Source organism: Eumetopias jubatus, unplaced genomic scaffold, assembly GCF_037043125.1.
Source record: "Eumetopias jubatus isolate StellerSeaLion01/CBP00866 unplaced genomic scaffold, mEumJub1_p1.0 scaffold_8, whole genome shotgun sequence".
Classification (NCBI taxonomy): domain Eukaryota; kingdom Metazoa; phylum Chordata; class Mammalia; order Carnivora; family Otariidae; genus Eumetopias; species Eumetopias jubatus.
Window position 1 is genome coordinate 136,764,989 of NW_028274814.1, and position 27,256 is coordinate 136,792,244.

The 27,256-nt window shown below is 51.2% G+C and overlaps 1 protein-coding gene across 1 annotated transcript in view; it reads right to left on the reverse strand.

The window, feature by feature from the left end:
• Positions 1–6,133: 6,133 nt before the first annotated feature.
• Positions 6,134–27,256, reverse strand: part of EFCAB6 (EF-hand calcium binding domain 6) — a 204,428-nt gene continuing 183,305 nt past the window's right edge. Inside the window, exons 25-30 of the mRNA XM_028115294.2 lie at positions 23,032–23,259; positions 16,959–17,189; positions 14,381–14,549; positions 12,142–12,326; positions 8,651–8,800; positions 6,134–6,256 (exon numbers count right to left, since the gene is read on the reverse strand). Of these exons, the coding sequence (XP_027971095.2) occupies positions 6,134–6,256; positions 8,651–8,800; positions 12,142–12,326; positions 14,381–14,549; positions 16,959–17,189; positions 23,032–23,259 (1,086 nt within the window). The remainder of the gene's footprint in view (positions 6,257–8,650; positions 8,801–12,141; positions 12,327–14,380; positions 14,550–16,958; positions 17,190–23,031; positions 23,260–27,256) is intronic.

Here is a 27,256-nt window from a genome sequence, read left to right on the forward strand (position 1 = left end):
TTCAGTATGATGTCGAATAAGTGATGAGAGAGAATGTCCTTGCCTCGTTCCTGACCTTAGGGAAAGACATTAAATCTGTCATCATTTACTACAATGTTAGCTATAGTTTTTGTACATGTCTTTTATTCAGTTAAAGAAATTCCCTTCTGCTCCTAGTTTGCTAAGAGTTTTTCTTAGGAATCAATGCTGAATTTTGCCAAAAATCTTTTTCTGCACCTATTGAGATGTGTTTGACATGATAGGTCTAAGTGTGGATCTCTTTGAGAGTTTATCCTCTTGAGAGTTCACTGAACTTCTTGGATACATAGACTTAGGTTTTTCTTCAAGTTTGGGAAGTTTTTGGCTATTGTTTCTCTGAATATTCTTCCTGCTCCCCTCTCCTTTCCTTCTGGGACTTACATTGTGTGTATGTTGGTATGCCTGATGATACTCCACAGGTTTCTGAGGCTCTGTTCATTTTTCTTCTTCTTCGTCAGACTGGCTGATCTCAATTTACTCATCTTCAAGTTTTCTGATTCTTTCTTGTGCATCCTCAAATCTGCTGTTAAGCTCCTCTAGTGAATTTTTAAATTTTGGTTACCGTTTTCAAACTCCAGAATTTTTATTTGGTTCTTTTAATACTTTTAATCTCTTTATTTAATACTTTTAATATTCTCAATCTGGTGAGACATTGGTCTTATAACATGGGTTCCTTTAGCTATTTGAATATCTTAAGGCTTTTGTCTACTAAATCCAACATCTGGGCTTCCTCAGGGACAGTTTTTATTGATTACTTCTCCCCTCTGTGTATGGGCCATACTTTATTCTTTTTCTTTTTTTAAGATTTTATTTATTTATGAGAGAGAGAGCAGTGAGAGGAACAGAGAGAGAGAGAGAGAGAGAGAGAGGGACAAGCAGACTCCACACTGAGCACTGAGCCTAACACATGGCTCGATCTCAGGGCCCTGAGATCATGACCTGAGCTGAAACCAAGAGTTGGATTCTTAACCGACTGAGCCCCCCAGGTGCCCCCTTTCTTGTTTCTTTTTATGTTTGGTAATTTGTTATTATGCAATGGACATTTTAAATAATATAATGTGGCAACTTTGGAAATAAGACTCCCCCCCGCCCCCGAAAGGTTTGTTGTTATTGTTGCTTGTTGTAGTTATTGTTTGTTTAGTTCCTTTTCTGAACTAATACTGTAAAGTCTATATTCTTTGTCCTGTGTGGCCAGTGAAGTCTCTTCTCAGTTAGCTTAGTGGTCAGCTAATGATCAGACACAGATTTCCTTAAACATTTGGAACTAATATAGCTCCCAGTCTTTGCTGATGAGCTCTGTGTGCATGTCGAGTCATATCTTCAGCACTGAGCCAGGTACCTGAAACTCTGCCTTAGCTTTTATTTCCTGCTACTGCAGTCTTAAGGTCAGTCAAAGGTGAGAGCTTAGGGCCTTCTCATATCTTTTCTGAGCATGCACACATCCCTGGGCATGTGCCAGCCCTAGGCACATACATGGACTTCTAGATTCCCCAGAAATCTTGGGAACTTTTCAAAGTCTCTATGAACATCATATTTCCCAACTCTTCCTTTTAAGCTATCTTAAATTGGTTGGCCCAACTGTTACCCACTACCTCAAGCAGCCACAAAGTTAAAATACTTGTAATTGTTTTTGACAAATGTACCCTCTGTACCCTGGGGAAAAGATTTTTTTGTACCTGAAGAATCTCTGAGTCAGTTCAAATACAGACAGTCTTGCAAATGGGGTCCTCCGGGGAATCACTAGGCAGGTCAAAATGATAATTCTTTGGGAGTGAGGCTTTGAAAGCGCTCCGGCTCTATTCTATTTCCTTTAGTAACTGCCACTGTGCAGTGGGAGTGCGGACTGTTATTTTTCAAAGCTATCGTGGAGCTGGAGAGTGGCTCTTTGGACTAGAACAAGTTGAAATGTCACAAAGCTTGCTCTTTTTTTTTTTTTCCCTAAAATTCAGCTGCTTTTCTTGAATAAAATGCTCCTTGGGTTCCTGTATAAACGTTTGGTTAATTTCTAGAATTTTGAAAAAGTTGATCCTGACAATTTTTGCTCCTCATGCAGATGTACTGCGGGCTTAGCCTGTATTTCTGCCTCTGCCCCAGGAGTAGAGCCTTTTATTTTCCTATTCTGCCCCCTCACCTGCACTGGGTTCCAATTAGTGCCCTCAGGCTGCAGCTTTGTCATCCTTCTGCATATGACCATTCCTGCTCCCTCTGAGAGGTGGGAGATGGGTTCTGGCAGAGTGTCAGCAGTGGCTGTTGCTCTGTTCTTCCAGCCAGCACCACTGGGGAAAACAGGAGGGGGTAAGCTTTCTGTGGATTCTCCCTGACCTCTGTGAGCTCCCGGTGGGGTGCCTGAAGGATGCAGACACCCTTATGCCAACAGCCCCTAGAGCATTCACATTCTCAGGCCAGCCTTTAGCAATTTGTTAGAATTTTCCAGCTAAATCCTCTGACTGGCTCATCTGATGTTTGGGGGTGACTCTTCCAGGTAAGCAAATGCTTGGGTCTGTTCCTCCCTGCAGGTACCTGTCTCCCCCCGAGATTTTGGTAAGTTGTTTGTGGTGGACTCCATTTTCAGATGGATTTAAGAAAAGTCATTACTTTGCATTTGTCCTGTCATACAGGCAGGAGTGATGCTCTTTCCAGCTCTCTGCCTCCAAGAAGCCAAAAACCACAGGTGCTTCTCAAGTCTCTGCTGTGTCGTGCTTGCTGGCCAATAGCTCATCGGCCAAAACAAGTCACATGGCTGAGTTTGAATTCAAGGACTGGGGAAATGGACATCATCTCTTTGGAGACGGGAACTCCAAGATCAGATACATGGACGTATGGGGCCTGGATACGTGAAGGTGGATGAATGGGGCCGTTTGTTCGGATATGAGGAGCTCCCCTGGAGGTGGAGAGATGTGGACTTGAACCTTTTAACATGATGGGATTCAGAGGGGATGTTGCACTCAGCTGAGTGAGGCTCAGGGAAGGCTGCCCCAAGCTGAAGACACCTGATTGGGATACAGGGCCCAGGAAAGAGAAGGAGGGGTTGGCAGTCCCAACAGGGACTTACTCATTTTTAGGTAGTAGCCCAGGCCTCTCAGCCTCCTGGCTTTGACTCTGAAGGCTCTGGAGCACACCTCTTCTTCAACCTTTTGCTGAAATCCTGTCCTGAGGTCCAGGTCCAGGCTTTGAACTTAGGGCTGGGGCTCTTTGGGCTCCCAGAGACCGAGGCCTTCCCCCACCAGAGCCTTGACCCTCCTCTCTTTCGATTGTTTGTGACCTACTGTCTTGGAAGCTCTAGGGGGCAAGTCTGTGTTTGAACCCTGGACCAGGCACAGAGTGGGCTGGCTGGCTGGCTGGAGCCATGGATGGATGGTTCCAGGAGGAAGGCAGAGAGGGGTTATATAACTTCATTTCGCTGATACAGAAATAGGGGCTTAGTCCATACGGGTAAACAGGTAAGTTGCACAGGGGCCAGGGGATGAGCAGGGGGAGGCTGGACATCCCAACCCTCAGTCCAGCACTGTTCTTCTCACTCAGGCATGAAGGGTCCAGGCATCAGGAAAGTGGCTGGCCTACGTTTCTGGGGTTAAGGGAGGGCATGGCTAATAGCCCACTCACCTGCAACCCTCAGCTTGGAAGCTCTGCTAACTCCCAAGAAACCCCACTGCTGAGCCAAGCCCAGGGACAACTCACACTGGCCTGAGAAGGAGAAGAGATGTGGGCACTTCCTGGAGCCAAGCTCTTTCTACATTGGGCTCTCCAATGAATGTCCTCTGAGTTGGGACTGAGCCCCATTTACAGATGTGGAAACCGAGGCTCAGATGGGGTAAGTGACCTGACCGGGTTTCATGGTAGAGCTGGAATTTGGACCCAGTCGCACTAACAGTGAAGCCACTCTGAAAATGCTGCCTGAGTGCTTGCCTGGCCTTGGCCGGTCGTGACCACACACGGAGTCCCGTGTTGTGTCAGGATAGGCTATTTGCTTCTTGGAGCCCCTTCTTGACCCGGAGTCTTCTCCAAACCCCTCACTGACAGACCCAAAGGCCACTGAACAGCATGAGACTAAATGTCTGACTCAGCCTTGGGGGTCAGGAAGGCTTTCTGCAGGACGTGGCTCTGAGATGAGGTCTGAAGGACACGTCAGCATTTCCCGAGGAGTAGGTGGGAGGAACAGCAGGTGCAGAGCGTGAGGACGTGTGAGAATCCGCTCGGGGAGGGCTGAAGGCGGGCACACGGGGCGGGAGGGCTGGGCACACAGGCAGGGCCTCAAATGCTGGGGCGGGGGCACAGGCACGTGGGAAGGGCATCCCCTCGCCCCTCACTCCTAAGAAGAGCGGCTGAAGCCAAGGGCATCCCAGCTACATGGCACCCACTTGGCGTCAGCAGGGGCCACGGCCCTCTCTCTCCTGCTCCCTGAACTCAGGCTGCCCGAGCACCCTTTCCTCTGCAGCAGGCGGGCATCTTCCTCCCCAGGTTCTCTGGGATCTCGGGGTCCCCCAGCCCTGCCCTGGCCAGACCCCCTCAGCCTCATCCTTGATGCCCCCTTGCCAGGCTGGGGAAGCCTGACTGAGGGGCAGGAAGCCACCCACCACTGCCTGGGCTTCCCACAGGGCTTCCCTCCCTCCCTCAGGACTGGCCTCAGTGTGGCCATCCCTACAATGGGGGTCGGAACTCCGCCTGCCAGGTGGCGTGGCCAGTGGGACGGAGTGCCCCCAGGACAGTTAGCTCTGGCCCCTGCTCCCTGAGAACCCAGTGAAGGCCGCAGGCAAGGGGAGGAGAATCCCAGGGCCCTGCCCAGGCCCCTGTGAAGCTGTAGGTGACCGCCACCCTCCTGGTGGCTGGGGCCTCCCTCAGAAGAAAATGAAGTCCTGCGTGTTTCTTCAGGCTCCATCTCGGTGAGGTCCTCAGACCCGTACGACCTGGCTGACAGCAAGTCACAACCGCACCGAGGGCGGACAACCCGGCTTAGGTGGCGTTCAGAAGAAAATCACATGCCATGCAGCCGAAGACGCGGCACGGCGGATTCCGACCCGGGGGGCAGGGGCGACCTGTGGCTGAGCCAGAGCCGAGCTGGGTGAGCGTCCGGCAGAGGTGGCCTCCTCCTGGCTCGAAGCCTCCCTGTGAGCCCACCCCTCTCAGCCTGGGGTCCCGTCTGAACTGAGGCCGGAACCCTGCACACAAGGAGACAAAGGTGACGGTAAAACATCTTCATGGGAAGAGGGGCCCGTGGCAGCCAAGGCTACTCTTCCCACGCCTCACACGCTCCGGAGCCCGAAGCCTCCCCGCACTCGGTGCACTGCAGGCCGTGGCCTACGTGGGCCCCGCGCAGGGGTGGGAGGGCTCTTGGCCCAGGGGCTTTGGTGCTGCTTTTCTGCTGGAGCCACCTGGGGTGGGGTGACGATGGGGGCTCCTTGCGCTCCCCCCTCCTCGAGAGCCTGTGGCCACACAACTCAGGGGCAGCTATCCCGGCTGCCTCTCCCTACTTCCTTCCAGAACCTTCCAGAAGGCAGCAAACTCTATGTCTCCCTTCCACTTGCTTCACGAAAGGTGGCAGGCGAGGATTGCAGGGATTTAAAAGTTCTCTTTGCCTATCAGACACTGTCATGTCCAAGGAGGGGTCCCTCCCCGAACGGCCACTGATGGGTGCCTCCAGTCAGCCACCAGCTGGGCTGGAACAAGGCCTGACTCAGACGTGGGCTGGTGCCTGGTCTCTAGGGTCAGAGAGGCGGCCGTGCGGATGTGCCCAGCAGAGGCACAGATCTCATCCAGGACGGCGGAAGGCCTTCCAGGTCCCCCAGGCTCTTAGGAATAAAATCTCCAGAAATCCCAAGGTTTTAAGTATTTTATCATTGGTGGTTCTTTTGAAGCCTTAAGAAACACTCCTGCAAAGACATACAGTTTTATTTGCTCCAACTGAGTGAAGGGTCTGGTGGCTCAGGGGCCCCGAAGCCGCCTGCAGGGGCACCTGTTGTCGGAGCCGTGGGCCAGCTCTGAGCTTTCACCGCCGGGAAAGACACAGGGCCGGCTGTGACCCTCCCCCACCCCTCACCCCGATTCTGTGATGTCGTTCGTCTCAGGGACAGGTCCTGTGGTCCCCGTCGGTCTGCGCCGGATGCACCACAGTGGTCACCTACTGCAGGAAGGCCCGCAGGAAGTCGTTGTAGGAGATCTTGGAGGACAGCGTCTTGTCATAATACTCCAGGATGTGGAAGAACTCCTCCTCCGAGAGGTTGATGCTGTATTGCCTCAGGACCTGCCAGACAGAAACCCCCCTGGTCTTGGTGCCATTCAAGGAGGCAGGCTGCCAGGTAGGGGCTGGGGACGCGCCCACCTCTCCTCCACGGAGCCCGAACATCCCACCTCCAAAGCTGCCCCGCAGCCCTCGCCCCGCACTGCACATCCCTTCCCTCCCTCCCTCCTGCCTCCTCTCTCCTCGGCCCTCACCAGCTCCAGGGCCAGAGCATGCAGTATGGGTGTGAAGCTGGAGACTCTCCCAGTCCAATGGAAGCTGCTGGTTCTCCCCAACCCCCCTCTTGGAACAGGAGGTTAACAGCTGTCGCCTCCCTGCAGGGTAGTGAGGCTGGTCATCACGTTCAGACAAGGTGGAGAGACGGAAAGTACAGGGCTAGGAGGGAGGCCACCGGGCCTTAACGAGGCTGGGGCCTCAGGGTGCAGCCCACGTGGGAGGAGGGCAGGACAGCAGGTGCAGGGCGCCGGGTGTGGTTGATCTGCCGGTAACACAGCCCGAGGCAGAGCTGGCTGCCCACCCGACAGTGGCTGCCCCTTCCTCCTCAGTGAGCAGACCCCTGGTCTCCGCCCGGCTGCTGTGTGTCCAGCTAAAAGGCAACACTTCTCAGCCTCTCTCGGAGCTAGGTATGTTCTAGCCGGTTAAACCTGAGTGAGAATGTGATGGGGGACTTCTGGGAAGCCTCCTCTAAAGAAAAGGTGCCCACCCCTTCTCCTCTCCTCTTTTTCTTTTTGCTGCCGGGAATATGGAAGTGATGTTGGGGCCCCAGCAGCCACCACAGACCACGAGGCGACCTCGTGGAAGGAAGCCAGGGGCCGCGGATGGTAGAGCGAGAACAATGGGGTCCCCAGTAACTGCCCAGCACTGCGCTAGCTCTGGCTTCCTACCCCGCAGCCTCTTTTATGTGACAGAGAAACAGACTTCCACCGTGTTTAAGCTGCTGGGTCCCTCCTGTTACATGCAGCTGAGACAGAACCTAATAGACAAGTTCCCTCACAAGTAAAAGTGAAGATTAAGTTACAGATTTCCTATCTATGCTTTGTGTTATAATTTGTTTCTAACAGGAGACTAGAGTGCCGGGCTGGAAGAGCCCGAGGTTCCTCCGGGCAGTGGGATGATGGGCCCCACCACGGAGGCTGAGCCTGGGTGTCCCTGGCACCCAGCTGGTCTCCGACTCTGGCTCTGTTGAGACCACGACTGCCTTTCGAGTACTCCCCTCCCTCTGCCACCCACCCCAAATTCCTGGGATGTAGACAGGACCCTGCTTTCTTCACCTCTTTGCCTGGAGATGGAAGGAGAATCCCGGGCTGAGAGTTGACTTGAGTCCAAAGTAAAGACAAACAGTGTGAGCTAAAAAGCCACTGGGGCGGGGGGGGGGGGGGGGGGGCGGGCTCCTGAGGGCAGGTGTCCCTGGGGGCTGCTGGGACATCCCCTCCTCCTTCCTGCAGCCCCACAGGCCCACCCACCAGCTACTGCTCATCTTCCCGACTTGAAAGGAGAGGGTTTTACTTTTTAAATTTGTTTTAGTTGAAGCAGAGATGAACCTCAAGAATACATTTTTTGTAGGTGCATTTTGAGGTCATAACCCTTTGTCCCTTTGACGTTTTGAAGGAGTGTTTTTCCTGACTACAACATGTGATTTCGAATCCAATGGTTGGACCTCAATTACTTTCTCAACCTCAGTGGCTGAGCAGGGGTGGAGAAAGGGGTAGGTAGGGAGTGGGGGCCAGAATCTGCCAAGTCAACGAGTTCTATGTGATTTGGAGAGTGGGAGTTCGGAAAGTGGGAGTTGAGGGAGGCCCATTTCTTCGGTCTGGGAGGGATGCACCTGCGGTCTCCAGCTGCCCAAGGTGAGGGCGCCCTGCAGACCCTGCGTCCTCAGGGTGCTACACACTCCCGTGGGCACATCAGAGGTACCAGAGTTCACACTGCAGGGAGCGTGGCTGGGCCAGCTGCTGTGGGGAGGTGGCTGGCGCCATGGGGAGCGGAGCTGGGGGAGAGGAGCCAGCCTCTGCTGCCTGAGGTCCCATAGCTGGGCCCCTGCCTTACTTAGCTCCTGCTCTGGGGGTCTTGTGAGGTGGATGCAGGCCCTGGCTCCCCCATGGAGACCACGGGCCCAGCCTGGGCTCCAAGGACCAGTGGCACCTATAGTGGCAACCCGGAGGGCTCAGGTTGTGCCCCCCGCCGGGTTCTAGAAACCTTCAGGGAGGAGAACCTGGGGTCTGAAGGTGAGGGGCACGTGATAACCTGGGGGCCCCAAGGAAATGAGGTTCCAGACATCTGCTCACACCTGGGCCTTTGCCAGGGAGGTGAGGGGCCCTCTTTTGAGGTCTTCTGGCCACTGGCATTTGGCCACTGCTCCCTGTTCAGACACAACAGACAGCCAAGAGCTGAGCTCACCTTCCTGAAGTCAGCCACGCTTAACAGCCCTGTCCCGCCCTCATCGTAGGCTTTGAAGGTCCTCCGCATCGGCCTCCAGCAGTGCACAATTTTAGGCTGAATACGCAGTAAAGCTGAATAAAAGGAAGAAGTCTCAGCACCAGATTCTTTCTGGGGAAAAAAAACACACACACAAAACCAAGAAGGGGTGAGAACGGAGCTTTCGAATGGGTAGCACGGGGTGGACAGGCGCAGCCCAGTGGCTGTGAGCTCCCCTTGAGGGCCTTAGTCCTGTTTTTGCCCCTGTGCAGGGCTCCCCGGGCCCCCTCCACTGGAGATCGGGGCCTGCAAGCGGGACCTGACAATAACGGCAGGTCACCAACCCTGCCGTTCATTACACATCACTTACTCCCCCTCCCCCTCCCCTAACCTGGGAGGAAGGTGGCCCCGTTGACCCCCATTTCACAGACTGGGAGATGGGCCGCTCAGGGAAGTGAAGGGGCAAGACCAAGGCGGATCCGGGCTCGGCTCCTCCCAGGTTATGGAGGAGAGAGAGGGCCGGGGAGACGTAGCTGGCCGACTGCAAAATAATTTGAGGTGAAAAGAGATTTCAGTTTGGGTCTTCTAAGTAGGTTATGATAATGAACAGAGTTTTTTTTGTTTTTTTTTTTTTTAAATCACAAGGTTGTAATTATATCTTGTAATGAGATAGTACACTACACTGTGATTATTTCATTTAGGTGCTGTTAGATTGAAAACAAGATATTTTAGCATGATTTCGCCCTAACGCATGTCTGAATATCACAGAGGTGAACTGTAGGCAATAATGTGTAACACATTTTGGGAAAGTTTAATTTTAACACGGCACTACATAAAACAAATTAGTGCAAAGTTAAATTGCTTTCAATTTTTCCATCACTTAGCACTTATGATGGAAACTCACCAGATACCCTTATAGCTTCAATTAGCTACCGATTTACCCAATTTGCTGATCGGCACTTGAGAAAGAAAGGATTCTATGCTTCCTGGCTCTTCCCACACCCACGCCTGGCCTGAGAAAGGCTTTTCCCATCCTAGCTCAGGACAACCAACCCATCCCCACCCGGAAGGCCTCTGCCTCCATCTCGGGCGTGGCTGAAAAGCAGAGTCCCATGTGGCTTCCCCAGAGGGCTATCTCTGCTTCCGAAGGTGGCAGAGAGGGCCCCCAAAGAACTAGAAAAAGAAATGGCCTTTTGAGCTTCTCTGCGGAGAGACAGTTGGCCTGAGCTCCTCACTTGTGTGGTCAGGGCCTTGGCAGCCTGTAGGAGGGACGGGACTGGAACACAGACCAGGACCAGGGAGGGCAGGCCTTCTGGAGGCACTGGCCCCACGCTTTCCCAGGAAAGGCTCCCGCCTATCATTGCACCCAGGATAGGGATGTGGGGGAAAGCAGGACTCTTTCTGAAGCACAAAGTGGCAGCTGTAGTCTGTCTGGGTGTCACGTCCAGAGCTGGGTGGGGGGGTGAGGCGCGAGACAGAGCACGCGGGAAGTGTGCCAGGCTACCTGGCCAGAGGCGCGGCTCCCAGTGGGGCCGTCTGGGAGCAGCTGTCCCGTCACTGAACACAATCTCAGGAGCCTAGGAGCCAGCTTTCCGGCCCCTCGGTGTGGATGCGCAGTCTCTGCACAAGGGAGGGCTTGGAAGGGGTCGCCTTTCGCAGGCCTTAGAACACAGCAGATCTCCCCCTCGTTTACAGGAGGGGAAACTGAGGCCTGGAGAGGTGGAGGAAGGCCAGAGCTGGCAGGGGCCTTGCAGGCTGTGTGGTTTCCATTGTTCTCTTCTATGCTCCTGGGTCCCCTGAAGATCTAAGAAAGACCGCCTGTTCTCTGCTCACAGAAAAACCGAGCTAGAGAAACAACTGTCTTAACCTTAGGTTTTCTTCCATAACTTGGCCTAAGCCTCCAATGCTAGCTCTTGTCTAAAGTAGAAACTACAACAAAGACGAGACCTGAGTTTACACAAAATTACATACAAATCTAGTGGCATAGAAACTTTCTGCATGGGATCAACTGTTTGCTGGGTTGACCCATCGTGACCTCGCGGCTGCCGGGAGCGCCGGGGACCGGCGGGGACACCCCGGCCCCTGCAGCCAGCCCCGAGGTGGCTGCAATCAGCTGTTTGTCCCCCGAGGCGACGGTGCTATAGCTGTCTTTGCTCTCCCATGATCACAGATGATGGAATAGGGGCAGGGAAAAGTTGGTTTTTGTTTTTTTTTTGGCTTCATGTTTCAGAGAGACTGGAGAAAGGCGATACAGTGGAAATACTGGTTGGACTGGGTGTGGGCGAAAATCGCAGAATTGACAAATAATTGAGAAAAAAGGTAAAAACCCAGGACAGTGCCCTCCAACGCTATTTATGCATCTTTAGGTTCTCATTCCTCTTCAAAAAAACAAAAAGGAAATTGTACACAATGCATTGTGGGTACAGTTTAAGCAAGAAAGAGAATGAGTCTCCCACTACCGCCCGCCCCCAACCCAGAAGATCGGGTCTGGCCAGCCTTAGCTGTTTGATGAATGAACACACATTGATGTTTACATTAAAAATGTTTCACTTTGCTGTGACCCCCGACCCCCAGCTTTGCCTTTTCAGCGAACCGACTGATTGCTGCTCCCCAGGCATCGTGTGCGCAGCCGCACTGCTCCTGATGGCCAAACAGGTGTCTCTGCGTGCTGGGGGAGGGGCTGCCATCATCCCGCATCTGCCACCCGCGGGAGTCCAAGAAGCCGAGAGCCAGGCTACTGTCCCCAGTCTTGGGTGTCTAGGCCCTTATGGGGCCCCAGAAGGAGAGAAAGAAAATCTCTGAATCATTTCCAAGAAAGGAAATTTTGAGCTGTTTGCGATGTCCTCAAAGCCTTTACCTGCACCTCTTGCCTCCCTGAAGAAGCCACCAGCTAGCTGGCTTTGGGCCCACTGAGCACACCCTGGGGGTCATGTGCTCGCCTGGAAAGTGCTGGTGCTATACAGGCCTTTACATAATGGAGAAGACGGGACAACAAAGAACGGCTTGACGAGTGTGTACACACTCGCGTCATGCTTGTGTGTGCGCACATCACACAAGTGTGTGTGTGTGTATATATATGTATATATCATGCACGTACCTGCGCGTACCATGAGTGCAATATACACGTCCACATGCACGCATCAGACAGGTACCGTATACACACCTATCATACGTGTCCATATTTACAATCATGCACGTGATACAGTTATCATGTAGAGCACACATGTGTGATATGCACATAGATGTGTATAGACAAAATCTGAGCCAATTTTCGGGGTCCGTGGGGAGGTGGCAGTGAGACTGGGGACACGTGACAGGTGGGTTCTCACTGGCCAGTGGCCCCTCCTGGAGTCTCCATGTCCACTGTGTCCCTCATTTCTATGAAGCCAGATGATCCGGACTTAGAGTGAATTGAGAGAGGGGAGAAACCTTTTGGCCCCAGACCCACACGTTTCCTGAGAGTGACTGCGTACCACTTTATGCACATTCGGAATTTTCATTCTCTGCATCAGGGAGGTTTCCTTCGCTTTCAGCAGGAGGACACAGCTCTGAATGAAGTCACAGTAAGCAAACCTCCCGTTGTTTTTTAAATCGTACTTCGCGACAAGCTGCTGACATTCCTCTTTGCTTATGTCCAGTCTGAACTTCTCCACAAGAGCTAAAGACAGAAACATGGGTTCAGCTGGTGGCAATTTGCTCACTCATTCATTTGTTCATGCCCGCATTCATTCATCTCCTGCCGAGATGCTCTCTCTGCTTTGGGCCCTGGCTGGGTCCTTGCTCACAGGCTCATGGTGGGTGTGGCTGGACACTCCATGTGGCGAGGACACAGGGTCCCCCTCATCCTGCTGGGGCCTCGCTGTCCTGGCGTTGGCCTGCCCTCGGGTTTTGCAGCCGCCGCTGCTGTGGTCCCAGCAGTACGGACAGAGCACCGTGGAAGCCATACTGAGGAGCAGGGAGGGACAGAGTCGGAGTCGGGGTCGGTGTATTCCCCATACAAAGTCGGGAGCTGTCCTAGCAAAGGCTCAGAGCCAGGGCCGAGCTGGGGATGCGGGGAGAAGGGGAGGTTCCATGTGCTGCGGTGTGGGCCTGGCAGGTGCCCCACTGGGGGGTGGGGGTTCAGCCACGGCTCTCTGCCCAAGTATTTCTGAACTCTCAAGAGTGTGCTAGCTTACAGGAATTTACACATTTTGAGTCTTCATTCCAGTAACGACCTAAAATATATAAAGCCTATTCTAGAATACTTGGACCATCTTTAAGAGACAAGTGCCGTGCAGTTTCAGGGTCTGAGTGTGGCTTTGGGGTTAGGACCACGTCGATGCCACACTGGTGGCACCCGTCGGTGGCAGAATATCAGCACTCGTTCGCACTTTGCACTAGCGCCCCTGTTCGATCCTTTACCAGTTAGAAAGCTAACGCTTCTTTTGGAGTGACAACTCCTAATTGAAAGAGACTTAGGTAGGATAAGATTTGAGTTTACACTGAATAAACTGAGCCTTCCATCGACCTCATGAAAACAGCAAAGTGTCGCGGACTGGAGGACCATGCTACTTGTTGAGGCTGGGGAGGAAAAGCACTGGAAGTGGACTTTATATACGTAGATGGTGCCTTCAAACCAAGCACAGGCCAAAAGACGCTGCTGGGGGAAACAGCAGAACGTGCCAACCAGGACACGCGCGACAGGGTGGGGCTGGGCGGGGAGCCTGCAGGGGTGGCCCAAAAAATGCCTTCACTGTTCCGACTTGCAGAAGGTCATCAGCAGGACACAGAACATGCAGAATGACTTCTGAAAATTAATAAGTATATGTTTTTTACAGTATTGAATTTTGGATGTACTACTGAAGCCAGACAGGCTGAGCAGGATAATGGGTGGGCACCCTCAGTGAGTTCCTGGGTAAAAATTAAACATGGCGATGGTGAATCCAAGGCAAGCTAAGGTTCATCAGTCTCAAAATCAAAAGAATTAACTAAAAACCAAATGGAACTCAAACACGCATTAAGACCAACATTGCTGATTTGGTCTCAGAGAAACATGTCATGTTAAATCAATGGAACAATGCTTATTATTGATTTCATCTTTTATATTTAATTTATAAATGGTTATTTTTTGCAGGAGCTGTTCACTTAAAGAGTTTACACCTTGTTTCGTCTGCACATTTTTAAGCCATGACTATCATAGAAGTGATTTATATTAATATTGGAGGTTCTCGAGAAAAACAGTTTTCTTAAAAAGCGATCTAAAGACTGGTCAAGAGGAAGGGTTTCGAGGGCAGATTTACCTTCCTGTAATGTAAAATGCTGCATAAATAATACGCAACCATGAGTGGAAGTATAAACCCAGAAGATGTCATTTGAACAGCTTATCAAAGCGACACGTGGTTAGTACCGGGTCAACAGGGTGGGGCCGGGGCGGTGGGTGGGCCGGCGTGCCCCCAGCCACCGTCCCCCTGCACCTTTCCCACTGCCCCGAGCTCTCCGAGTCGGTGAACATTTCATGCTGCCCAGGGACCACAACCAAGTCCGCGATTTCTAATGCTGAGAATGCCACGGCTGTGGCCTCGGTCATGCCGGCGCGAAGGTGCCCTGCGGTGGGTTGAGGTGCCTTAGGAATTCTTGCCCCGCTAGGCAGCATTTAGGGAGGTGCCCAGCCTGCCGCACAGAGGTGGGGGGGGTGGACTTGTGCAGGCAGGTGACACTCTTACGAGAACACACCCAGGAGTTCAGCCGTGGCGACCTCGCCCTGCTGGTTCACACCCTTCTCTTGGCATTCTTTCAGGAACGCTCGCCAGCAGCCCTGGATTTTCTTCCGGAGCTTGCTCTCTATGGGCTCGCAGTTCTGCAAGGGCAGGGGGCCCGGCGCCGAGCCGGCACTAGCGGGAGTCTAGCGAGAGAGGAACGGAAATTGTCTTGTAATGTGAGATTCAATATGGAAGTGATAATACAAAATTACAGGCAGGGCTCAGGTTTGGGGTCCACAACTTCTCAGGCAGAATACACTCAGAAATAAATGAAGAGCAAGACATGGGTGGTAATTCTGCCATTTGATTTTTTACTTCCATCAGCCAGCCGTATTTGTGCCTAAACACAATAACCAACATAGTTTTGGAAATAAATATAGAGCCAAGATTCAAGTATAAGGAGATGTTATTTAAACATATTACTGTGTGTGTGTGTGTGTGTGTGTGTGTGACAATAACATATTTTTCACCAGAAGAAGTGTCTTATCAAAGAAAGTGAGTCACGTGTCATTTTCATGGATGTCTAATCCTGCACTCCCTTCCAGAATGTCCAATATTGTGAAATTATGCGGACCAAGTATGAGGCTGTTCTTGGTCTTACTGTATTTTCCACTTAAATACAGGGAATGAACTGAATGTAGCCCAGGCATTTCCCCTGAACACGTCACGTCCTATGGTTATCTACTACAGTAACCAACTCAATTGAATTCCTGCTCTTTCTCCTGAAGCCTGTGCTGCCTGAGCCTTCCCCATCTGGGTTGATGTAACGCCCTTCTTCCAGATGCTCAGGCCAAAACCTTAGAAGCCATCCTGGACTCTCTCTCTCTCAACCCGACACCTAATCCATTGGGAAATCCTGTTGGCTTTCCTCAAAGACACACCCAGCATCTGACCTCTGGCCACCGGCTCCCCACTGCCCACCTCGCTCGGAGCCACCAGGCCTCTCCCCTGGACCATTGCAGCCTCCTCCCCATCTCCTTGCTTCTGCCCGCCCTTCCAGCACCCACTCCACCCATAGCTTCTATTCAACACACAGAATCCACAGGAGTCTTTTAAAGGAGGCATGCTGCCCATATCACTCCTCTGCATAAACACCTGCAAGGGCTGGATCCCACTGGGAGTGAAAGCCCGAGTCCTTGCTGGGCCCCCTGCCCCCACACCCCCACCAGCGTGTTTCCTATGGCTGCCATAACAGATCTACAGACTTGGTGGCTTAAAACAGCACACGGTATTTCTCTTACGGTTCTGGAGGTCAGAAGCCTGAAATGGGTCCCACTGAGCCAAAGTCAGGGTGTCAGCAGGGCTGAGTTCTTTCCGAGGTTCTAAGGGAGAATCCATTTCTTACCTTTTCTAGCATCTACAAGGTGCCCACACCCCTTAGCTTGTGGTCCCTTCCTGAACCTTCCAAGTCAGTAGCACCAGGTGGGCCTTTCTCAAATGGCTTCTCTCTGGCACTGACCTTTCTGCTGCCTCTGCCTTCCCCATTTACAGACCCTCGCGGTTGCCTTGGGCCCTCCTGGCCACTTCAGAATGATCCTGTCTTAAGTCAGCTGGTGAGCACCTTTAATTCTATCTGCAACCTTGATTCTCCATTGCCATGTAAGGTGACATATTACAGGTCTCAGAGATTAGGACGTGGACATCTCTGGGGTACTCCTGACCCCCCTTTTCATTCTGCTCTACTTACGATCTCCAACTTGCTAAATACTTATTGTTTACTGTTTCTTGGCCATTATATCTGACAAGAATGTAAACTCCACAAGGGCAGGCACCTTGTTCATTCTCAGCTCTAGAAAAGACCCAGCATATAGTAGGTGTGCAGTAAACGTGTGTTGACTGAACGAACAAATGATAACTCCTGTCTCCCAGTGCTCATCATGCATGAAGCCCAGCGATGGCTGCCCTAAGAACGTGGTTGGGATCCTCTCAAGCCCCCTTCGCTGGAGACACCGTCATCCTTCCTGCAGATGAGGCAAGAGCTTCAGTGAGGCCTGCCTCCTTCCTATATCCCAAGCTGGGCGGCTCAGCCCCAGGGGCAGAGCTGCAAAGTTAGACAGGCCTCGGTTTGAAATTAGGTCTCTCTGTGTCTAATGTGAGGACACCTCTTAGAGCCTCAGTATCTTCAACTGTAAAATGGGTGCAACACTTTACAGCAGGGCGCACAGTTGGGCCCTTGCACACAGTGCCTACCGACCATGGCGCATTTGCTTTCCTGCCCGATGAAACCCTAGCTTGCTGACATCTAGAGTCTTCTGCCCCTGCTCCTGTACCCATTTCCCACACCAAAGCCTCCTTATTCCTCCTTCCAACCCCCATGCCTCCCTTCCACCCAACCCCTCCCCAGCCCTTCCTCACACCTCCTCCCTCCCCGCTCCAGGCAGGTGAGTGCTAAGGACCCACCTGTGGGCTCCTCTCCTGTGGCCCCACCCCAGGCTCTAGCCGGGACACCTTCTCAGTCACCTGCCCCTTGGGAACTCTAGGTCCCTCCGGTCCAGTGGGGTTTGGGGCTTTGGGGTCCCGGTGATGGCGGCGCTACGGACAGAAGGACTCACACAGGGATGGCTCGGAGGTTTCAGCCCTGCCTTCAGGTCGTGAGTGGGTGATGACGCTGCAGACCTGCTTCCGTCCAGGACTTCGGGAACACTGCTGCCTCTTTGGGCCTTGACCGAACTTCCAGCGGTCGGCGGTGTTGCTGCTCTCTCGGAGCTGAACATGCTCAGGAAGTCCAGGTACTTCAGCCTGCCCTTGGCATTGACCGGCATCTCGCTCCACAGTCGGTCAAACTGGCAAAGAAGCAGAAGTCAGTCCCAGGGTGAGCGTAAGAGCCCCGCGGAGTCTCCCGCGGCACCCCCGAGAAGTGGATGGAAGCTAGGGAAGGCCAGTGCTCACGTTGGCAGGGGTCCGAGGCCCACATCGATTAAAAAAAAAAATTGAAAAAAAAAAACAAAACTCATTTGGCCTCCACTTGATGGAAGCCTCTGTAAGACCGAACAGCAAAGACAAGAGGATTATTCATAGCTTCTGCAGGGCATTTTTTAATTGAATTGGGCCCTTAGCGAGCAGTTGAAAGCCATTAAATGTTGTGATTAGTCACAGAGCCTGAGCTGCAGTATATAAGGACAATCTGGGAGGAAATGCAAATCAAAGCCCTGGTCCACCTCGGCCCCGGGGAAGCGCAGCCAGACTCATTTCTCCTTCTCACTGGCGCCCAAGTTCGGCCACCAGCCGGCCAGGGGCTGCTGCCTTCCGCTGCTGCACTCACAGCCATGGTGCGCGGCCCCCAAAGGGCCAGCGTTACCTCCCCACCAGCCGGAAAGGGAGGCATTTGGGAAACTGGAGGGAAGCCTCTGGCTTTGGGTTGGTCTCGTCTGGTGTCACAGGCTGCAATCTGGACCACCCGAGCACGGACAGAGCAGTGACTCCAGCCTCCTACATGAGCCACTTTTGATGACTGAGGGCTTTTGGGGAGCTAAGAAGAGGGGTAACTTACTTCTGAGTTGGTTTTTAGAGCCCCTCAGAACTGGTGGGGCCCCAGCCTCCAGCACACGCCACGGGGAGCTCTGTCCCCTCCTTCCTGTGGGTCTTGGCCTTGGCCAGCGCTTCTGGCCTCTGGGTTTCCCAAAGGCAATGATGAGAGACTCTACCGTCTCTATTTGAAATTCCGGAAATGAAGCACTGAGTGGTGGGGAAGCGACAGGGAATGTTCCAGGCCCCGAGAAGGGAAAAATGATTAATGTTTTCAACTTTTTACTTCAAAAGAATTGTAGATTTGTAGGAAGTTACAAGGATGGCTCCAAGAGGCCACTGTGTGGAAGCAAGAGAGCTTGGGAAAGTGACCACGTGGTCTCAGAAAGACTTCACCATCACCAAGGGCAGTAACCACCCCCGAACAGGAGGAGGCCCTGCCACCTGTCTCCCTCCAGGAAAATTCTCCCAAACCCCAGGAGACAGATGACCGGCGCTCTTCTCTACCTTGTGCTGAAGCCACCTCTGCAGGTGACATCTCCCTGCCAGCTCTCTGAAGGTCGTCTGAGATGCATCTTTAAATGTTGAACATCTCACAAAGGGGCTGGCACACAGCAGGTGCTCTAGAAATGTTTGCTGAGAGTCCTAAAAAACTCACAGAAGACTGATCAGACAATGGTAAGACCCTTTAAAAATGAAGAGGGAGAGAGAGCATGAAGCCATACTGTAATCCCCTTCCTCATGAAGGGCTTTCAGGAAGCAGAGCAAGATGCGGCCGTACAAGAGGAAGTGGGCTGTGGAGGGCTCTCCTACACTCCTGTGTTAGCGACACGGGGGAGGAAGGAGGAGGAAGGCCATGTTATCAAGGGTAAATACAAAGAAGGGTGTGAATGCTTAAGGATTCGGTGAACATCTGATGCATGGGAGTAAGGACATTTACAAAGCCACAGGGACAACAATGTTGTCTCCTGGTCCAGCAGAAGGGGCAGAGATGGACCAACTCCTAACTAAATCTTGTGGTACAAGTGGAAGTCAAGGCAGGACCACGGAAATCCTCTCTGCACCATGAAAGGCAGAATGAATGCTGCCAGGAGGACGTGGAATTGGGTGGGTGGGAAATGGAAGCCCCTGACAGATTGTCACAACCCAGAACACTGACAGAGCCTAAAGATTGGGTGCAGGATGGAGGCTGGCGGGAGCTCTGGGAGACCGGAGAGGCATCAAGAGGACTGGAAACGGGCACCACGAGAGTGTATTCTGAAATTACAGGCCTGCGAGCTGGGCACGAAACCCAGGCAAAATTCTAGTGGTTTGTGAACCAGTTGAAAGCGAGTAAGTTTCCACGTCATGGTGGCAGATCGTGCCCTTCCTGAAATGTCCCCTTCAAATGCAGAGTAGTAACTACCTTCTGAACACTTAAAAATATCTGACTTTGGGGTCCACTCCTGTGATGGGGAAAGCTGCCCGAGAATGCCACTCCCATTCTCACAACAAGAGAAAGCCAAATATCTACCAAATCGGAACCGTGCTAGAGCCAATCAGAGAGCTGAGGCTCCAGGGAGCCAAGGGGACTGAAAGCCCCAAGTCTGCAAGACAGCCAGACACCCCAGCTCTCACGCCTGGCAGAGCTCAGGAAGAAATCAGCTAAAATGTTAACAGATTCGTCCAGGGCAAGTGTGGGCTGGCATGTGAGGCTAGCATGCCTGGGAGGCCCAGACACAGGGAATGCTCATGCTCACACGCTCTCCTCCACCGGCCTCTGTTGCTTCTCTGGAGACAATGCACAGGATGGATAGACGTGCAACGCTCCTCGCTTCTCCAGACCCTTCTCTCATGGGAAGTGGAAGCCTGGAGCCGCTGGGGGAGGCGTAGCAAACCCATTTGAGACCAGGACCCCTGGGGGAGGGAAGGAAGAAGCAAACTCTTCTGCTTCTAGGAGGGGTAGGAACCCCCTCCCTCAGGGCCCAGCCACAGATCCATGGCCCCAGGGGGCAGGGTGTAAGCAAAAGGCCTGGAGGAGGGGCAGCAACCCCAGGGTCTGCACCTATACAAAGCAAGGTCAGAGGTCAGCTACCCCACAGGGGAATGGGAAACTTCCCTGCCCAAGACCCACCACAGAGACAAGGCGGAATCTGACTGCCACAGAGGGGGCGTCCAGGGCCGGAGCATGGAAAAGGTGCATGCCTCCCCTGAGGCCCAGAGGCCCAGGCCCTGCCTAAACCAGGCTGGACCAGGCATGCCAAGATATACCACCACACTGCATGAGCCTGGCACCGAGTGACAAGCACCAAGAGCAGGGGAGACACCATCTTGTGGCCAGATGTATAGGGCCCGCTGACCACTGAGACAGAGTAGATGTCTGCCACTCGGCAGCCGCCTGGCATCCCCGGGCCCACACCTCACACACAGTGACGGCCGTCTCCTGCTGGAGGAGTTTGATGCCTGTGCACCGGGCACCCTCATGGTAAGGGCAGCAACAACAAACTCAAACTAAGCTCAAGGACAACTGAAGCCCAGAGAGGTTGAGTAACTTGTCCAAGGTCACACAGCTGGACAAGTGCAGAAGCAGCACTGAAACCCAGGTCTGCCTGCCTGAAGGGTTGTTTGTTCTTTGCCTGAATGCTTCCCACCTCCTAGAGGTGTCTGTTTAAGAAACACCACATCTGAAGTGTTCAAAAATGCTTAATGGTTCCTTTCCCTAACATAGCCGCAAATAGAGCGAAGTACCCACGCAGTCACCAGGACTGATCTAAATTGCCTGACCAGGAGAGGCTCTTTCTGTGGGTCCCTATCTTCCTAAGACATATCCAAGTGGACGCAGTTCCTATGGCCTTTTATAACACGCTTTCTGCAGAGTCACGAAGACCCATCAGTTTCCAATTCCATCCACTCAGAGAGTCGCTCTCCTCTTCTGAAAGGTTAATTACACCAAAAGATTTCAAAAGATGTGGCACTTGCCCTGTTTACAGAGCTCTGTAAGTCAAGAAAGCTGACCTCTCAGATTCATGATGGTTGGATTTTTTTTTTTTAGCATGAGCTAGTTTTTTATAATGCAGATAAACCAAGACACAAGATCTCTATTTGGATGCTGGTTAACATGGTTGGAACTGTCCCAGCATCTTCAGGGAATCCTTGTGAATAATGGCAAGAGAGGTCCAGACACCTTAGGGGTGCCAAATTACTTCTGTGTCTCCCCATCCAGACACTGTACCATCTAACCAAGAAGGTCCCGGTACATGACTCATACAAGGAGAAAACGTGGATCTCTGTGGCTTTGGCTTCCTGTTTGCCAGGCTATACCCAGAAGCACCCTTCCCAAACAGAGCACAATTTTTGCTAATCATCCCCCAACTTAAACCATGGTACTTATGCCAGACTTGGATGCCCTCAATGATGCAGACTATATTTGAGATGTGTCGGCGTATTTTTAGAAGGCAGCATTTAAAAATAAGTGCTTGATTTTGCTGGAGAGGTGGGGGGCTTCATGTGCTTGGGGATGGTGGAGGCTTTCTTAGTGGACAATTAAAATCCAATTCTCTGTTATACATGCCAGATATGCCAGCATGTCATTAATTTATATCAATAATTAGAGTGAAATTTTACTCATTTAGATGAAATGAAAAATCTTTATTAGCAAAACCTTTGTTAGTTGGCCCCATAGAATAATAAATGCAACTGGATTAATTTTAAAGGTTTCTCTCCATTTATAGTAATGGAGAGAAGTATCTGCAAATAGCCATCTCACTCAGCTTTGATGATCTACGGGACTGAACTGTTGGGGGAAAAGCACTTCAATCTGTTTAGCAAAAATGATCATAATACTTTAAAAAAGTGGTATTTTAGGAAAGTGAAATCTGATGCTCATATTATTCATTATTAATGAATTCATTCTGTAGGGTGGTGAGTTAAGAGGCCTGAGTGGGGAGGGGGTCGCGTGTGATGATGACCCGTCCCTGTGGATACTCTTAGTCCTTAATCCTTAAACCCCGAGAAAATGGGGCCTCAGAGTGGAGTGACCCAACTTGGGAGCCGAGAGTGACCTTTCCACCCGGGAGCTGTGGGAAGCTACCCGGGCCGAGCCTGAGCAGAATCAGAAGAAGGACGGAGGTGGGGCTACTTTCATAAGTATTTTGGATTTCAGTTTTCACCTGAGTTATTCTCTGGGATTAGGGCACCAGCTTGTTTGACAAGTGGAGAGTGCTTGAACTAGTGCATTTTCTGGGGGGAGGGAACTCTGCTTCTGCGCTTGGATCACGGGTGCTCTGTGTTATCCCAGCTGTTTGGCCACTGGACAGTGGTGGTGGAGAACATGGATGCTAAACCCGCGACCTATCCATTCACCGGGACTTGCTGAGCACCTGCTCTGTGCCAGGCTCTGTTTTGGCATTTGGGTCACAGTGAGGAACAAGCCACCCAGGGAACTGCACCCCGGGCACTAACATTTAGTGATATTATTGACTGAAGTCAGTAAGCAAGGCAGACCCTCAGGATGCCATCCTGCTGGGAGGTGCTCTTAGCCTTAGAAGGTCATGGAGGGCAAAGAAGCCAGGGCAACAGGTTATCAGAGCTAAGAAGAGTACCATTCAGTTTTTGAGGAGGAAACCACTGAGAATCTCTTCTGAGGCCTCTGTGATGGGCAGGAGGGCCTCAGAGAGGGTGGTCTGTGTCCAGCCTGTGGGGTGGGCATGTCACCAGCCTGCCCACGGCGGTATCCCCAGAGCTTCTGAAAACACTAGCAACGGAACCAGGGAGAGGGCAGGGAGAGGGGGAGGGGGGTGGCGGGAGGTCCAGAGCAACTCATTGGCTCCATGTTGCCCCGTTCAGGTGTGGGGAGAGACTGGTTGCCTCTCTGGGTCACATAAGCCCAGGGATTATCCACGGAAGGAAGAGGGAGTGTGGTCGCTGGAGCTGAGTTTAATTTGATTTTAAAAATAAAAGTGACATTTGCACCCTGATTGAAAAGGTGCAATTCATACTTGTTACACAAACAGAAGGCTCCTGTGAGTCTTCAGTAAGATTGAAAACAAAACAATAACAACAACAACAGAAACAACACCCCCCAAAACCTTCCAGTATTTTCAAAATAGAGATCAGCCCTCAATTCTGGCCTGATGCTCAATACAACACTGCCTAGGACAATGAACCGAATACATTTCTTACTTGCTCATCTGTCAGAATTTGGACATGACGGGAACAAACGGCCCTGAATTCATCCCTGGAGGTGGTGTTCGTTTTCATGGTGTCGAAGTTCTCAAACTCCTGAGCAATTGCGCGGTAATGGGAGCCCACGGCCTTGTGGAGGCGAGCCAGCAGTTCCTGGTTTGTCGTTTCCTTGGGAGATGTAGGCGGCAGGCCTTTGGGCATTTTCTCAGCCCACTCGGCAGCAGTCTGGGAAAAAAAAAAAGGAAGATTGATCCATATAATAAATAATAAATCATCTTGTGGCCCTGGGCCCACCGCCCATGGCAGGTCCCGGAGGAGCCCCAGCCTGGTGAGGAAAAGTGCCACCACCCACACGCAGGTCTCAGACAGGACCGACCAGAGGTTCAGACTTGGCTGAAGGGGAAGCCTGGGCCCCCTGGGCACAGAGAGGGAGCCACACACAAGTCAGGGCCACCATGCAGGGGGACATGTGGAGCCGGCCTTGGGGAGGGCAGGCCTTTATTCTCATCCATTCACTCATTCGGTCTGTCCTTCTGTTCACTTCACAAACACAAAGCGAGTGTGTGCTGAGGTAAGGGAGTAAATGTGTATCCAGACTGCTTTTATTTCTGGACATCGGCGTAGTGGATTTATACTCACAGCGGTTAGAATTGGCAAGGCAGTTTTTGATGGCCCTTACTACACGATGCTGCAGCACCACGGCTGGCTAAGTGTTCCCTTAAGCCTAAAACTTCGAGGCCCACAGGGACTTAATCCTGGCGAGCGCAGAATCTGTGGGGTTGGAGGCTGAGCAGGGCCGTGGGGCAGGCCCACTGAGCCCTGACGTTCTAAACCTCTCCTGGGTAGTCAGGAGCCCGAGGTCAGGGCCTTATGGCGCTGTCCGTGGTGCCTGTGAGCCTGGAGGGGGGTGAGCGGTAGCCTGGGCTCAGGGGCCGCTTTCTGGAGAGAGGAGGAATGGGCTGTGGGGACGGGGGCGGGAAGAGGAGGACCTTCTTACTGGATGTATAGGCTATGTGCAGGCAGGTGAACAGGGAGGAGCCTGGGGAGGACCACAGCCCACGCTCCACACGTGCTGATGACCACTGTGGTAGACGGGCAGGACAGGAGGAACCAGGAATAGCAGACATGGGGCTTACGTAGTGATCACCCGCAGATGCTGGATGACAAAGGGCTCCATGTTCACCCTGGGGCCAGCGAGGAGGACAGACTGGGCTCGCGATGAAGCCAGACTTGGGAGATTAGGGCTCAAAGGGCAGCTGCGTCCCGAGCCTTCTGAGAGGGGAGTGGGTCAGGGGGAGTGGGCAGGCCTAGGGAAGCAGCCCTGACACCCACCTACTTGCTGCAAGCAGGAAGAGGCCCCCCAAACCAGACCTGCGGTTGCTGCCTCAGCAGTTCAGCTCCTGAAGTCTGAGGAAGAGGTGAGGCTGTGGGATGGGAGGGGACACCCGGACTCTGTGAGAACGTGAGGGTGACAATGCATGAGACCTGTCTCCCAATGAGGGTGAATCCTGAAATCCGCTGCATTTCCTCCATCAAAACCTGTCGTGACTATTAGCTATAATTGCTCTCATGATGCGTAGCACTGTGCTAAGACCTTTACAAGATTTTCACGTTTAATCCCCCCAACTAGTATTAAAACTTGGTTATGTCTCATGAAAAATACTCAACATCACTTGTTATCAGGGAAATACAAATCAAACCCACAATGGGATAACCACCTCACACCTGTCAGAATGGCTAAAATTAACAAGACAGGAAACGACAGATGTTGGCAAGGATGTGAAGAAGGGGGAACTCTCTCACACTGTTGTTGGAAATCAAGCTGGCACAGCCCCTCTGGAAAACAGTATGGAGGTTCCTCAAGAAGTTAAAAAATAGAGCTACCCTACAACCCAGCAATTACACTACTAGGTATTTAACCCAAAGATACAAATATAGTGATCCAAAGGGGCACTTGCACCCCAATGTTCATAGCAGCAGTGTCCACCATAGCCAAACTGTAGAAGGAGCCAAGATGTCCATCGACAGATAAATGGATAAAGAAGATGTGGTGTATATATATATACAATGGAATATTACTCAGCCATCAGAAAGGATGAGTACTTACAATTTACATTGAGGTGGATGGAACTGGAGGGTATTATGCTGAGTGAAATGAGTCAATCAGAGAAAGACAATTATCATATGGTTTCACTCATGTGGAATACAAAAAACAGCACAGAGGATCATAGGGGAAGGGAGGGAAAACTGAATGGGAAGAAATCAGAGAGGGAGACCATGAGAGACTCTTAATTCTGGGAAAACAAAGTGAGGGTTGCTGGAGGGAAGGTCGGTGGGGGAATGGGGTAACTGGGAGATGGGCATTAAGGAGAGCACGTGATGTGATGAGCACTGGGTGTTATATGCAACTGCTAAAATACTGAACACTACATCTGAAACTAATGATGTACTGTATGTTGGCTAATTGAATTTAAATTAAAAAAAAACTTGGTCATGTCTCTTTTTCAGCAATTCCACAGCAATATATATATTCTGTGTTACTATCCTTCAGGACAGAGCATAATGTTACTTTATGAAGTTGCATCAAACACAGGATGCTTCTGGAAATACCCTCAAAAACGTGATCCCACACACTCGGACCACAGTCCGTCTCATCTTCAACCACCGAAAGGTCAGCAGAAGCTTTTAAATACATCCACTTGTAGCCATTCAAAGCAAGTGGATGCCTTTCTTTTCCTATTCTAGAAAATGAGACTGACCTTACTGGTAGATGTGATACATTTCCAAACAGTTACAGCTCCCCTCCCATAGCTAAGCACCTGGCTGTTTGCCTAAACATTCCAAGAGGTGTTGGTGTTCAGAGTGCAAAGAAGCCTCCACCAGAAGGAGAGTCATGCTTAAAGTCCATCCTGACACTTGGCGCTCCTTTGTGCCCTGAGAAGAATGAGCCCCCAGTGGACACAGCTGAGAAGAACACAGGTGGACCAGTCTAGCAGGGGAAGGTGGAAGTCCTGGATCTGAGGCTAGACTCCGCCCCTAATGCGTTGTGTGGCCCCTAATGCGTTGTGTGGCCCCTAATGCGTTGTGTGGCCCCACGTAAGCCCCTAGGGGCCCCTTTCCCCTTGGTTTCCTCATTTATCCAGGAGGAATAAGGAAGGGCTGACATGAGACAGTATATGTGAGTGCTCTTGGAAAGTTTTAAAACACAAAACAAATTGGAAATCCTCTCATTCTACCAACAGATATAGAAGAATTCTCACAAAGCAGATTATGCAACCCTGGGTTAATATGGTTTCAACTCCAGAGGAAATTGAATCATTTTTAAGCAAAATAGAGATTACAAAATTTAACTTGAGTATTAGAAAGGCCTGAATAGACAGGTAACCATAAAAGAAACTGAAAAAGCTGTTAAAAGACCTACCATCTATTATTAAAAAGGTGCAAATCTAGCTGATTTTAAGGGCAAGCTGTATCTCATTTTAAGCAATAAATAATTTTTACATTAGTCAAATTATTCCAGAACACAGAAAGGAATCTATAGTATTCCAACTCATTATATGTATTTCCCTAATACCAAAATATGATAAACACTTGAAATAAAAAATATAAACCCACCTAATTTATGGGCACTAATGTGAAGACATTAAAACATTTTTAAAAAGACCATTAGGAATATTTAGCACCATTATTTTTAAATAAAAAATCAACTAGGGTTTACTCCCAGAATAAGAGTCCTTCAGGAATTAGCAGACCTTTCAATTCCTTACGTTAGGTCACATATCGACAGATGGCAAAAAAGGCATTCAACAAAATCCAGCAGCTATTCCTGATAGAAATGGTATACACTAGAATACAATAGCTATACACATAGAAATAAAATGAAGATCCTGTGTGTAATACTCTCTCCTTAAATGAGAGTATAGCCAGATACCATCTGCAAACATATTAAACGGGTAACATATTTAAAGCATTAAAGTCTGAAACAAGATAGGCACGCTCAACTGTCAGTTTTACTATTCACACTTTTAGAGGCTCCAGCTTTTGAAATAAGACAAGAAGATGAAATAAACCGTATGAATGCTGAAAAACGAGATTCACCATTATTTGTGGATGTGATTGTACAACTAGAAAATCTCAAGACAGTGAGGAAAGTGGCTGGAATAAAGCCAAAAATACAAAACAGCAATACCATTTTTGGGGGCGGTAATTATAACTCATTAGA